This window comes from Rhodotorula graminis (assembly GCF_001329695.1).
Source record: "Rhodotorula graminis WP1 unplaced genomic scaffold RHOBAscaffold_4, whole genome shotgun sequence".
Classification (NCBI taxonomy): Eukaryota; Fungi; Basidiomycota; class Microbotryomycetes; order Sporidiobolales; family Sporidiobolaceae; genus Rhodotorula; species Rhodotorula graminis.
In genome coordinates, this window is record NW_017264931.1 from 439,803 (window position 1) to 452,003 (window position 12,201).

General features: G+C 67.8%; 4 protein-coding genes across 4 annotated transcripts; 2 read left to right on the top strand and 2 right to left on the bottom strand.

Annotated features, from left to right (window-relative positions):
- Nucleotides 1-217: 217 nt before the first annotated feature.
- On the bottom strand, nucleotides 218-1,059 carry RHOBADRAFT_34926 (uncharacterized protein; the record flags this gene model as incomplete). The annotated part of the gene is made up of 3 exons (XM_018413244.1): nucleotides 218-422; nucleotides 506-518; nucleotides 595-1,059. 3 exons carry the CDS (start codon nucleotides 1,057-1,059, stop codon nucleotides 286-288), a joined length of 615 nt encoding a protein of 204 aa, XP_018272344.1. The 3' UTR covers nucleotides 218-285.
- Nucleotides 1,060-1,566: 507 nt separating this feature from the next.
- Nucleotides 1,567-8,100, top strand: RHOBADRAFT_52321 (uncharacterized protein; the record flags this gene model as incomplete). Its single annotated transcript, XM_018416282.1, has 16 exons — nucleotides 1,567-1,818; nucleotides 1,891-2,010; nucleotides 2,078-2,269; nucleotides 2,337-3,742; nucleotides 3,811-4,101; nucleotides 4,172-4,420; nucleotides 4,491-4,670; nucleotides 4,734-5,339; nucleotides 5,419-5,482; nucleotides 5,546-5,585; nucleotides 5,660-5,892; nucleotides 5,961-6,208; nucleotides 6,277-6,550; nucleotides 6,634-6,832; nucleotides 6,922-7,131; nucleotides 7,384-8,100. 16 exons carry the CDS (start codon nucleotides 1,567-1,569, stop codon nucleotides 8,025-8,027), a joined length of 5,208 nt encoding a protein of 1,735 aa, XP_018272345.1. The 3' UTR covers nucleotides 8,028-8,100.
- A 99-nt stretch (nucleotides 8,101-8,199) lies between these two features.
- Nucleotides 8,200-9,813, bottom strand: RHOBADRAFT_42625 (uncharacterized protein; the record flags this gene model as incomplete). Its single annotated transcript, XM_018414091.1, has 4 exons — nucleotides 8,200-8,991; nucleotides 9,062-9,365; nucleotides 9,431-9,682; nucleotides 9,761-9,813. 4 exons carry the CDS (start codon nucleotides 9,811-9,813, stop codon nucleotides 8,200-8,202), a joined length of 1,401 nt encoding a protein of 466 aa, XP_018272346.1.
- A 109-nt stretch (nucleotides 9,814-9,922) lies between these two features.
- Nucleotides 9,923-11,832, top strand: RHOBADRAFT_52323 (uncharacterized protein; the record flags this gene model as incomplete). The annotated part of the gene is made up of 4 exons (XM_018416283.1): nucleotides 9,923-10,453; nucleotides 10,536-11,018; nucleotides 11,132-11,257; nucleotides 11,335-11,832. 4 exons carry the CDS (start codon nucleotides 9,923-9,925, stop codon nucleotides 11,830-11,832), a joined length of 1,638 nt encoding a protein of 545 aa, XP_018272347.1.
- Between the last annotated feature and the right edge of the window lie 369 nt (nucleotides 11,833-12,201).

Genomic DNA, 12,201 nt, shown 5'->3' on the forward strand with positions numbered 1-12,201 from the left:
ACCGCGACACGGCCTCGCTCTCTCTCTCCCGCTTCTTTGGGATCGCCGAGCACGGAAGCAGGTCCACGTCGCTCTGCTCGAGACTCGCACGCGAGAGCTGGCGCCATCGAGAGGAGTCGCTACCTCGCCGGCCTCCTCGTCGCCGCAGCTGACATTGCGAGTCGGGTCGGCGGGCGGTCGCTGTGTCCGATCCTGCTCTCTCAAGCGCGCCGATGGGTCTATATACAGTCTATGCACGTCTCGAGGCTCTGTCTCGCTCGCGGGAACGCTCAGCCACCTCGCAATCTACTCGGTCCGCCGGTCCGACCAGCTCTTCCTCCACGCCTCGAGCCCAGACTCGAACAGCGCACGCGTCGTGCCACCGTTCGGGACGAGGACAAAGGTGACGCCGAGCTTGGTGACCTCGCGGTTGCGCGACTCGTCTGCGACCGGGCGAGGGAAGGGAGAGCAGGTCAGCCGCTGCCGGTCGCACGAGGGGAGGAGGACGGCGGGAGGGGCGACGCACCGTCGAAGAAGAGCTGTCGCCGTCGAGGGGTTTGCGAGAGAGTCAGTGAGGATGCACAGGGAAAGAGGAGAGGAAAGAGCGCGGCGCACCATGTCCTCGAAAGCGATGCCCGTCTTGCGGTTGAGCTCGCGGAAGTGCTCCATCTTAGAGCCCGGGTAGATCTCCATCAAGTCAAACAGCTTGATGGCCGACACTGTGTCGCCCTTGTCCTTGCGCGCGTTGAGCGGGTCTTTGCCGCCGCCGTCGTTGAGCGAGCCGGGAACGAGGAGCTGGTCGAGGATCTGGCGTGCGACCTTTGGGGCGTGGGTGCGTGACGCGGCGGCGACGTGGATCTTGCTGCGGTGCAGCTGGAGGAGGATGCCGGGCACGTCCGGGTAGAACGAGAGCGGGTCGCCGTGGCGGTCGTACACCTGGTTGACGTCGTCGCCTCGGCGCTTGAGCGGCGGCGTCACGTGCGTGTCGCACCAGCACGGCCACAGGGTGTAGTCGAGGTCGAACACGACGCACTTGGGCAGCGGCTCGCTGAGGACGACTGGTTCGGTGCCCTTGCCCATGACGCACTGGAGGGAGGAGGGGCGAGGAGGACGAGAGGGAACCTGCGGCGGGAGGGACAGGTTTAGCGGGTCTAGCTCGTAGGAAGGCGAGTGTGGAGCTCGCTGGACGAGACTGGACTCACCCAGACACGACGCCGTGGAGCAAAAGGCGCGAGGAGATGAAGATGAGGGCGGAGGACCGAGGACTGAGATTGGCGCCAGATGTCGACGGCGGTGATGGTGGGTGATGCGAGGCCCTTTGCGGAGGTTGGGCGAGCTCTCACGGGAGCTGCAGGTGCTCGAGCGGTGAAGGGAGCGGGAGCAAGCTCGTCGTCGCGGTTCCCCCGCTCTCGGTTCGCTGCGCTCCCTCAACATCCGCCTCGACAGCACCCGACCTGCAGCGCACACGGCCGCCTCAGAGTGCAGCACCTTGCACGCGCGCCGGCGTCCCCGTCGCCTACGCCCGCCGAGCAACCCGCGCTCCCCCTCCTCCCGTCGGCGCGCGCCTCTTCGAGCTCCAGCTCCAGCATGGCCCCACGCACCGACGACTACGATGGGCCGTTCCAGTGTATGGGTGACCCCGAGCGACATGAATACCAGGTCTGGCTCCTCGCCGAGTTCCACGAGCGCGCCTCGTCGGCCCAGCTCGCCGACCCTGCCGACCCGGTCCAGTACCACCAGCGCGGCCTGTCCCGCCTGCGTGAGATCGCCGGCGACCTTCAAGACCGTCAGCCTGTCGAGATAGGGCGCACGCCCCACAACTACGTCTTCAACGAGCAGGTCCGTCCCTCTCTTCCTCGTCGCCTCGTTCCCGCGCGCGAACAGCACTGACAGCGGCGCCACCTGCTGCAGAAACTCGCGTTTGTCGTGCAGCTCATCGACAAGCTGCGTGACGAACCGCCGTCGGTCGGCTACCTCTCGTCGCTGTGGCCGAGGGTCACACAAGCCGGCGACGGCTGGATGTGGTTCCAGGTGCGTCGCTCTCCTCCCTTCTCGCGCGCTTCGCGCAGGTACTTACGCTCCGAGTTATGTGCCGCAGGACCGCTGCTACTTCAAGGAGGGCTCGGCACCGGCGCCAAACTCGGTCGACCTCACGATCGCTGTCGCCGAGCTGGACGACGCGTTTGCCGCCTTTCAGCCTCGATACGGCCCGGCCTACCTCGACCTCGCGATCCACGAGCACATGGTCGACTCGGACGAGGAGGACGACGACGACGAACCCGTCATCGAGGTGCGTCCCCCTTCTTGAGCGCTCCCACTCCACTCCCAGCGGCAAAAGCTCACTCTCTGGCCCGCAGAACCTGTCCGGGTCGAGCTTCGCGGCACCTCGCTCGACATTGGTCATCAACGACAACGACGTCGACGCGTCCAACACCTCGTTCAGCTGTGGCGGCGGCGACGACTACGGCGGCGGGTTCGACCTCGGCGAGGAGGTCGGCGCGGTGGACGAGCGCTCGTCGGACGCCGGCTCGCCGTGGCAGCACGTGTCTGCCCTCGAGGAGCGGGAGCGGGATCTCGGCGTCGGTACGTCGGCGCAGGGCGCGGCGAGGGCAGAAGCGGAGCGAGCGCCGGCCGCCGTCGAGGCGAGTGTCGGCCGAGGGCTGGGGCGCGGCAAGGAGCCCGGCACGAACGGCGACGCTCGATGGAGCAAGAAGCGCCGGCGGAACGACGGCGTCGCCGTGTCGGCTCGTCGCGTCGAGAAGGCGCTCGACACCGAGCCGCTCGAGGCCCTCGCGTTCGACCAGCGCGAGGGCGACGACGGCGTCCGTCTCGCCCACGGTCGGCCCGCCCGCAGGCGCAAGCGGGTCGCGCAAAGGTTCACGCGCACCCGCACGACGTTCACCAAGCGTCACGTCGTCGTCAAGCCGTTCAACGAGTTCGACGAGGAAGGGCTCGCCGAGCACTTTGCCGAGGCGGTCGAGCTCGTCGACCCGGACAAGGCCGACACGCTCCCCCGTCAGACGTACCTCCTCGACGCGTTCTGGGTCCACGAGCGCAACGACCCGTCGACGCTCGTCCCTCTCGACCGCCTCCTCCGGGTCGACGGCCGCCAGCCTCTTCCCGACGTCGTCATCGTCGGCCTCGCCCGCCCGCACGATCCCGTCGGCGATCCTCGACTCGCCGAGTCGAAGCATCGCGAGGAGCGTGCCCGTGTTGTCGAAGCTCGCGAGGTGCGGCTCGTCGCGCGGTGGGACGTGCGCTCGGTCTCGTTCTCGGTCGACGGCGGGCCGAGGCTCGTCTCGAGGCTGGCCGACTACCGCCTCGCCACGCCTCGTGTCCCGGCGCCCCGGCGTCAAGTCGACGGCAAGGGCAAGCGCCGCGTCGCCCCCCTGCCTCGTCGTCGTCGCCCCGACTCGCCCCCTCCCCTGTTCGACCTGCTCGAGTCGTACGAGCCTCACGTCGGCGTCTTTCGCCGCCTCCTCAACCTGTACGTGTTCGCGCGCACCCACGCCATCCGCGGCAGCTACGTGCTCTCGGGCGACATCGGCGAGGACGACGACGTCGAGAGCCGCGAGGCGTCCAGGGTCGTCGACGACATCCGCCGCCGCATCAAGGCGAGCGCTCGAGACGGCGGCGTCGTCTGGCAGGACCAACTGCCGGCCTTTTGGCGCGTGCCGGTCGAGGCGCTCGTTGTGCCCGAGGACGACCTGTGCGACCTGTCGACCGACCTCCTCGTCTTTCGCGCACTGCCCGACTTGCCCTTGTGCGTCTTCTCTCTCTCGTCTCTACGGTCGTCCTGCGACCTGACGACATCCTCTCCCTCGTCTGCAGCGTCACGCCCGACATCTACAAGATCGTGTCGCCGTTCTTCGCGCCCAACACGTTCCGGACCGAGAACGTCGACCAGGTCGAGCACGACATGGACCTCGAGCGGCGCGAGACGTTGAAGCTCCTCAACAAGTACCGCGATGTCGTGCAAGAAGATCTCGAGACGCAGGACGAGCCCGCCGAGAGCGTCGGTCGGCCGGTCGTCAAGACGTCGCCGATGTTCGTCGACGACCGCAGCTCCACCGACAAGATCCAGACGTGGACCAGAGCTGTCGTGAACGGCGTCACGTACCGGTGCGTCCAGGTTTCTCTCTCCTGTGCCCGACAACGTCCGGGCGGGCACTCACGGACCGCCGTCTCGCAGGGCCGGCGACATTGTCGTCATGTCCAGCTCAATGGACACGGACGGGCTCGCCACCACGCGCAAAAAGCTCTCGAGCGAGATTGACACGGCGGGCAATCCCGCATCGAGCGGGTCCGAGAGCGACGGCGGCCAGCTCGAGCAGGAAGACCGCGTCGGCGTGGACGACATCTCGGGCCAGGTCTGGTTCGCCCTCGTCGAGTACTTCTTCCAGTCGCGCCACGAGGACGAGCTCCGAGTGCACCTGAGCTGGTACGTCGCACGTCTCGCCCATCCCCTCTCTCGTCGACGGCCGCGCTGACCTGCCGTTTTCCCGGCGCAGGTTCTCGATCTCGCGTCCGATACCCAGCCTGAGCGTCTACGGCTCGCCTCGAGCGCTCTTCAAGCTCGACCGGTGCGACTCGCCGTTCGCCACGACCATCTCGGGCCGTGTCGACCAGCCCGACGACTTTCGGTGGCTCAAGCCGGGCGACCCGCTCCCTCGAACGGGCTTCTACTGCGGGTGCGCCCTACCTTTCCCTCTCTATCACCCTATCGAGCAACCCTGACACGGTATTTCACGCAGGTTTACGTACAACGACGACACGGGCTCGTTCCAAGACGTCTCGCGGCTCGAGTCCACCTCGTTCGACAAGTGCCGCAAGTACGGCCTCATCGACTGCGCCTCCTGCGAGTCGCAGGCCGTCTACGTCGACGTGACCAAGCCGTCGGTCAAGAACCCGCAGACGCGCTACATCAAGGCCGTCCGAGGCGGCGGCGGCGACAACGAGCTCTTCGTCCTCGACGGCACGAGCTACCACCGCGACGACACGGTGTACGTCGCCTTCCTCGAGCACGACATCAAGCCGCGCAACTTTGCCCTGCCGCGCAAGACGGACCCGGCCGACGCCGCGAGGACGACCTGGCGCCTCGCTCGCCTCCTCGACCTCGAAGCGCCGACCGCCGACGGCCACGAGTACAACTACGAGCCGGGCGACGAGATCGTCAAGGTCAAAATCGAGTGGATCGTCCGGGCGCAAGAGCTCAAGCTGTCGAGGACGAGCGACGACGCGTACCTGTCGGCCCACGAGGTCCTCGTCACGAACGAGACCGAGCTCGTCGACGCCGGCAGCCTTCGCGGCCGGTTCACGCTCGGCCTTGTCGACGAGGACGATCCTCACCTCGCCAAGACGTTCAAACATGAGAGCTTAGTACGTGAAACATGAGAGCTTAGTACGTTAGCCATGAGAGCTTAGTACGTTAGCCATGAGGGACGACTCGGGCGTCGTCACGGGCAAAGCTCGTCGCGAGCCGCTCGGAGAGGGCGACCTCAAGGTGTGTGCGACGTGCGAGACGGGTTGAACTGCTGATCTTCGGATGCACCGGCAATTGCGCCAGGTGGACGACCTGCTCCTTCCAGGTGGCGCGCTCTACTCTGGTACGCTCTCCCTCTCTCTCCCTCTCTCTCTATCATCCACCTGCGTGTGACTGACTCGCTCGTCCGACCCGCAGGCGGCGGCCTCCTCGACATCGGCCTCGAGCAAGGTTGCTCCCTCCTCCGCACCCGGGTCGCCATCGAGAAGCACCGACCCGCGATCGAGTGCCTGCAGAGCAACTTTTTCAACTCGCCCGACGGCATCAACAAGAGCGTGTCGGACGTCAACGAGGCGGCCTACTTTGGCAAGGACCTGTACGCGCCCGAGCCCGGCTCGCTCTCGTTCCTCTCTGGCGGTTCCCCGTGCCAGGTACGCCGCTAGTTTCGCTTCTCTCCCTCCTCGTACGCACCAGACTGACACCCAACGTGTGCGCGCAGGGATTCAGCCGGCTCAACCGCTTCAAGACGCTCGACGACCTGCGCTGCGCCGAGCCGTTCGTTTTTCTCTCGTCGCTCGCCATCTTCCGGCCCCTGCACGCCCTGTACGAGAATGTCGCCGCCTTTGAGACGCACGCTCTGCCTTACGCCAAGCCCGGGCACGAGCGCGGCTCGTTCTTCCGGCTCTTCCTCGCCGTCGCGACTGCTCTGCGGTACCAGCTCCGGTGGACCATCGTCAACGCCGCCGGGTGCGTCTCCTCTCTCTGCCGTCATCTATTCTCGGCGCAGCAGCTCATCTCTGCCCCCTCCCCCGCAGCTACGGCGTCCCGCAGTTCCGCTCGCGCATCATCGTCCAGCTCGCGGCTTCGGGCGTGCGCCTCCCCGAGGTCCCGTCGCCCTCGCACGCCGTCAAGGACGCACGTGCCCGACGTGACCACCGCCTGTTCGACGAGCGCGACAAGAAGCTCGAGGCGTCGACCGAGGACGGCGCTCCTCACTCGCCGATCTCGCTCTTCGAGGCGCTCGACGACCTGCCGCCGTTCGACATCAAGGACTGCTTCGACGCCAACAAGGGCTACATCGCTCGACCTGTGCGTCCCCCTCTCCCTCTCTCTACTCGATTTCAGTCCTCGTCGACGTTCGCCCGCTCACTCGCCGCTCGCACCCCTCACAGTTCGGCGTCGAGGGCAAACCGGACAAGGCGACCGAGTACGGCACCATCGCGCGCACGACGTTTCAGCAGCGCTGCCGGACGTACCTCGACGAGGACGGGCCGGCCTTTTCGAGCGGCTGCACCCACCACTTCTGCCGCTCCCTGTCGGAACCGGTCGCGCGGCGCGTTCTCGGCGTCAAGATCGGCGGCAACCACGAGAGTGCGTCCTCCTCCTCATACTCTCTCCCCCGCTCTCAAGCCGACGCACGAGCCCGTGACTGACCTCGTCGCCGTCGTTGGCCCGACCAGATCTCAAGGGCAAGCCGTTCTACCCCGAGCCGCCGCCAAACGTCCTGTCGAACCCGGCCAAGCTCGCAAAATGGTGGCGACGGTGCACGCCCGGCATGATCCTGTCGCCGCTGCGCGCGACGTTGAGCTACGACGGTTCGTCGCAGGGCGAGCGGCTGCACTACAGCCAGCTGCGCCCGCTCTCGATGCGCGAGCTGCTGCGGGTCATGGGTGCGTGTCGGCTTCGCTCTCTCTCTATCTTTCCCTCTCGCGGTCTCGGTCGAGCCTCCTCCCTCTCTCCCTCGCGCCTGCCGTCAACGTCGACCTCCCTCCCCCTCGTCCTTCCTCCTGAGCGCCCACTCCTTCCTCCCTCTTCCTCGACCCTCTTCCTCAAGCGTACTTGCGTAGCGGCATCACCTCGTACCTCTGCGAGACCGGCCACTGACTCTCGTCCCCCTCCCACCCTTCCTCCTTCCCTTGCAGGCGTTCCCGACGCGTACGAGCTCAACTTCCCGTCCAACATCGGCGACACCGCGTTCGACGAGCAGCTGCGCCTGATCGGCAACGGCGTCCCGGTCCCGCTCGCCGCCGCGTTCGGCCGCGCCCTCGAGGACGCGCTCGCGCCCGACGTCGAGGCGTACTTTGCCGAGCGGCCTCTCGCGGGCAAGGGCAAGGGCAAGGGCAAGGGCAAGAGCGTCGGCAGGGCGGGCAGCGTGTGGGAGAAGAGGTGGAGGGAGATCGGGAGCGAGGCGCTGTGCGCGAGGAGCGAGGCGAGGGCGGCGAGGGAGGAGGGCCGAGCGCAGGTCGGGCACGGCTGGACGTCGTCATCGTCGTCGGTCTCGCCGTCGCCGATGCGCTCGGTGAGCTCGGACGAGGTGGCGTCGCTGCTGCTGTCGTCGACGGCGGCCGTCGACCGCGACGAGACGGACCGGACGTCGTTCGAGTCGGGCGCCGGCGGCGTGCTCTCGCCGCGCCGGCGGGTCAAGGCCGAGCGTCACGCCATCGAGGTGCACGACTCGGACTCGTCCTCGGACGGCGAGCTCTGGCGAGCGCAGGGCGGCGCGAGGAAGGGCAAGCCCGAGGTGATTGACCTCTGCGACTCGGACTCGGACTCGGACTCGGACTGAGCGAGGGCCTGTTGTACAAGGCGTACCATCCATCTCTCCTTGGTGTTGTGCCTGCATTCCATTCATCTCTTGCTGTCACTCTCGAGACTCGCTTGAACGAGAGGCCGCCAAGAGCGAGGACTGAGCGAGAACAACGTCTAGTTTGCTCGACCCGCACGCTCTACAGCGACAGCTACCTGCCCCACCCGACGTCCTCGACCTCGACGCTGTGCCGCTCGTCGACCCTCGCGATCCGGATCCGGTTCAGCTCGGCCTCCATCTCGACAATGACGTTCCGCAGCTGGCCGGCCTCCCAGCTCCCTCCGACAAAGCCCGTGTAGAGGAACGTGGCGCCCGCTGCGCCGGCGACGACGCCGAGGAGGACCCAGAGCCAGTTGAGGGCGCGCAGGGGCTCGAACGACGACGTGACGATGAGGGCGACGGCGGCGAGGACGCACGACGCAAAGACGCGCAGCTGGGTGCGCGACGAGGCGACCGAGGCGCGGTACGCCGCGTGGAGGGTCGACAGGGCCGGCGACAGGAGGTCGGGCGTGAGCGGGTCGGGGAGGAGCTGGCGCTCGCGCGAGAAGGCGAACGTGGCGTCGACGGCAAAGTGGTCCGAGTACGACACGCCGAGGTGCGGCACGGGCTCGGTGAGGGCGACGTCGCACGACTCGGGCGTGAGCTGCCACGGCGCGTCGGCCGGCGAGCGGTACAGGAAGTAGTCGAGGCGCTTGCCGCCTCGAAGGTGGACCTCGTCGGCCGGGCTGCGCTTGCGCAACTTGGCCGCGCTGTACGTGTTGAGCGGCGAGTCGCACGTGATGCCGTGCGTCGTCATGACCTCGGCGGGCGACAGGGCACGGTGCTGCGCCGACGTGATGGACGGCGGCTCGGCGTGCGTGTCGGCCCACGCGTCGCGCAGCGAACCGTGCGTCTGGATCATCTTCATGATGACCGAGTGCGGCTGCGAGTTGAAGTCGCCAGTCTGCAACGTCGACGAGGCGAGTCAGTCGGGCTCAAGGGGGACCAGGAGAGAGAGAGAAGGCGAGACGCACGACGAGAACGTGCCGCCCTCGCTCGGCCTTCTCGGTCGTGATGCGGGCAAGCTCCCAGGCTTGTGCGACACGGTGCGCGCCCGTCACGTTGTCGCCCTCGCCACCTGGGGCGTACATGTGCGTGTTGAGGACGTCGACCTTGCCGACGCCGTCGATGTCGAGCGTGGTGCCGCACACGGCCTTGCCGGCGAAGAAGTCGCCCTCGATGAAGTGGAGCGGGAAGCCGTTGAGCGGGTACGGCGAGACAAAGGCCGAGACGATCGGGTGGCGCGACAGGATGGCGAGGCCCGAGCCGATGGCGCCGCTGCAGGGACGAGAGGAAGGTCGGCCACGAGAAGGAGTAGAAGGAAAGAGGGCGTGAGGGCGCACCTGTAGAAGAAGCGGCTGTGGATCAAGCCGGCCTGCTTTGCGCGTTCTGCGACGAGGTCGTAGTCGCTGCGGACCCACAGCTCTTGGAGGGCGACGACGTCGTAGCCGCCGGGTCGACCGGTTGCGGCCTCGTCGCTGGCGTCCGAGTGGTACGACGAGCGGGCTCGAGGTTGCGGGTCGGCCGAGTGAGCGATCCAGTCTGCGATGGCCTCGAGGCGCTGTTTGCGCTTGTCGGCGACGATCCACAACCCCCTGTCGACAGCGAACGAGGAGGTGAGGTGAGGTCGGCGAGGGGAGGGAGGAGAGACGGGCGAAGGCCGGAAAGCGCACCAGCAGTTGAGCGAGAGCACCCTGAGCCTGCGTGGCGGTTCTGCGCTGTCCATGACCGTGGTAGAACGAGCGGGAGAAGCGACGAGGCCCCACTCGGTGACCAAACCTCTCGCGCTCTCACCTCACCCCGCCGAGTGCCGCTGTAGCCGCCACAGTCGAGCCATGAGCTCCCTCGCTCCCGCCCACGACATCGCACGCGGGTTCGACAGCGTGTCGCTCGACGACGACGCGCCCCCAGCTTCATCATCGCACCCAGACGCGTCCCTCGACCTCCAGACCACCCGGGACAACGAGGACCATGACCAGGCGTTCGAGTCGGTCTCGCTCGACAGTGCAGCCCCGCCCGAGCAGCCCCACGACCGCGACGACCACCGCTCGTCCCCCTCGCCCTCCTCCGCCTCGACTCCGCCCCACAGCCCGAGCCTCGCCTCGACCGCACCCACGACCGTGCACGACCCGTCCTCCTCCACCGACGTTCACGTCCCTCCTCGCGCTCCTCCCGCGCCCCTCGCCGACGATGCGCCCGTCCCGTCGACCTCGGCACCCTCAACCGCCGAGCCCGACAAGCTCGCAGCCGCAGCAGCAGCCCCGTCGCCCAAGAAGCTCGTCTCGACAAAGCGCCCGACCATCATGCAGAAGGTCGTCAGCATGACCCGCCAACGCGACCTGCCCCCAAAGCCTCGCGAGGAGGAGGTGCGTCTCCTTCCTCCCTCTCTCCCTCCTCGTCCCTCCTTTCCCGTCCGTCGGTACTGACTCTTTGTCTCTCGTCCTGCAGGAAAAGCACCTCACTATGCTCGCCGAGATGTACGCCGCGAGCCGCGAGGCCGACAAGCACCGCCGCGAGGCCGAGGCGCACCGCGCTGCCGTCCGCGCCGCTCAGCACGCCGCCGCCTTCCCGGCGTGGGAGGCGTCCATCCTGCCCAATTGGCGCGTCGTCCTGCACGACACGCCCGAGGGGCGCAGGTTGCGCCAGCTGTGGCGGGACGGCACCATGCCCACCCGGTGGCGCGGCCGCCTGTGGGCCATGTGCATCGGCAACGGCCTCGCCGTGCCCAAGGGCGCCTTTGCCCAGGCGGGAGAGCGTGCGGCGAGGCTGAGGGACGCCGGCCGGCTCGCCGAGGTCGAGCGGGCGGCGAGGGCCGACGCGCAGCGGACGCTCCCGGCGCTCCACATGTTCCAGGAGGGCGCCGTCATGCACGACGACCTGATGGAGATCCTCGTCGCGTGGGCCGTCTACGAGAAGACGACGCCTCGATACGTGCGTCCCTCGCTCTCTCTCCCATATTTCCTTCTCCCCCTCGTCGACCGGCGTCCTCGCCTGCGCTCGTTCCCCTCGTCGAGCCACGCACTCACGCCTCGCCTCCCTCGCAGCCCGACGGTCTCGCTTTCCCTGCCGCCCTCCTCCTCCTCAACCTAGCGCCGGCCGAGGCCTTTGTCTGCCTCGTCAACCTCGTCCAGAAGTCGTTCTTGCGCTCGTTCTACGGCGACCAAGACGAGGTCCGTCCTGCCCTTTCCTCTCGTTCTCGACGTCACTCGGGAGAGAGTCTGACCTCGCGCTCTCACGTCCCGTACAGATCGAGGCGTACTACCGCGTGTTCGACACGCTCCTCGCCGACGCCATGCCCAAGATCTACGCCAACTTCTCGGCCCAGGTCGTCCGCCCCTCGCTGTACCTCCTCCCCTGGCTCTCGACCCTGTTCGCCGCCTTCCTCCCGCTCGACCTCGCGACGCGCGTGTTCGACTGTTTCCTCCTCGAGGGCGACTCGTTCCCGTTCCGCGTCGCGCTCGTCCTCCTCGACGTCCTCGAGCCGCGCCTGTTCAACCCCAACCTCGACGAGCTCGCGGCCGTCTTTCGCGGGACCGACCGCGGCGCGCTCGGCGTCGTCCGGCGCGACAAGGGGCTCATCCTCGCCGACGGGAGCGTCGACCCCGACGGCCGCGTCGAGACGGACGAGGTCTACGCCGAGATGGGCGCGACTGAGGAGCGCGTGTTCGAGGGCCTGGCGCGCCTCGAGTGGAAGGAGGAGACGTGGGCGAGGCTCGTCGAGCGCGAGCTGCCCGAGGTTGTGTGAGCTCGAGGACCGGGCTAGAGGACGGGGCGAGGGCGAGGGCGAGGAGGGAGGCGCTTGGCTGGACCCGGCGCGCTCTCGAGAACGTGCAACTCGGTCAGGTTCTGCGCTCGTCCCTCCTGCAGCTCGGTCGGCGAGAGACAGAGAGCGGCGAGCGCGAAAAAGGCCTCTCGACCGTCGCTCGGGCCTCCTCGTTTCGCGCTCACGGCACGACGCCCGCCGAGTCAGCCACCTCGAGCTCGTCTCTCCGTCGCTGTCGACGCTCGTGTGTGGCTCGCGGCGCACAGCAACGTCGCTCGCAGCCAGGCGACGCACACGCTCGGCTCGCTCTCTCTCGAGCGGGCCTGGACTTCTCCGACGTCGGAGGAGTCT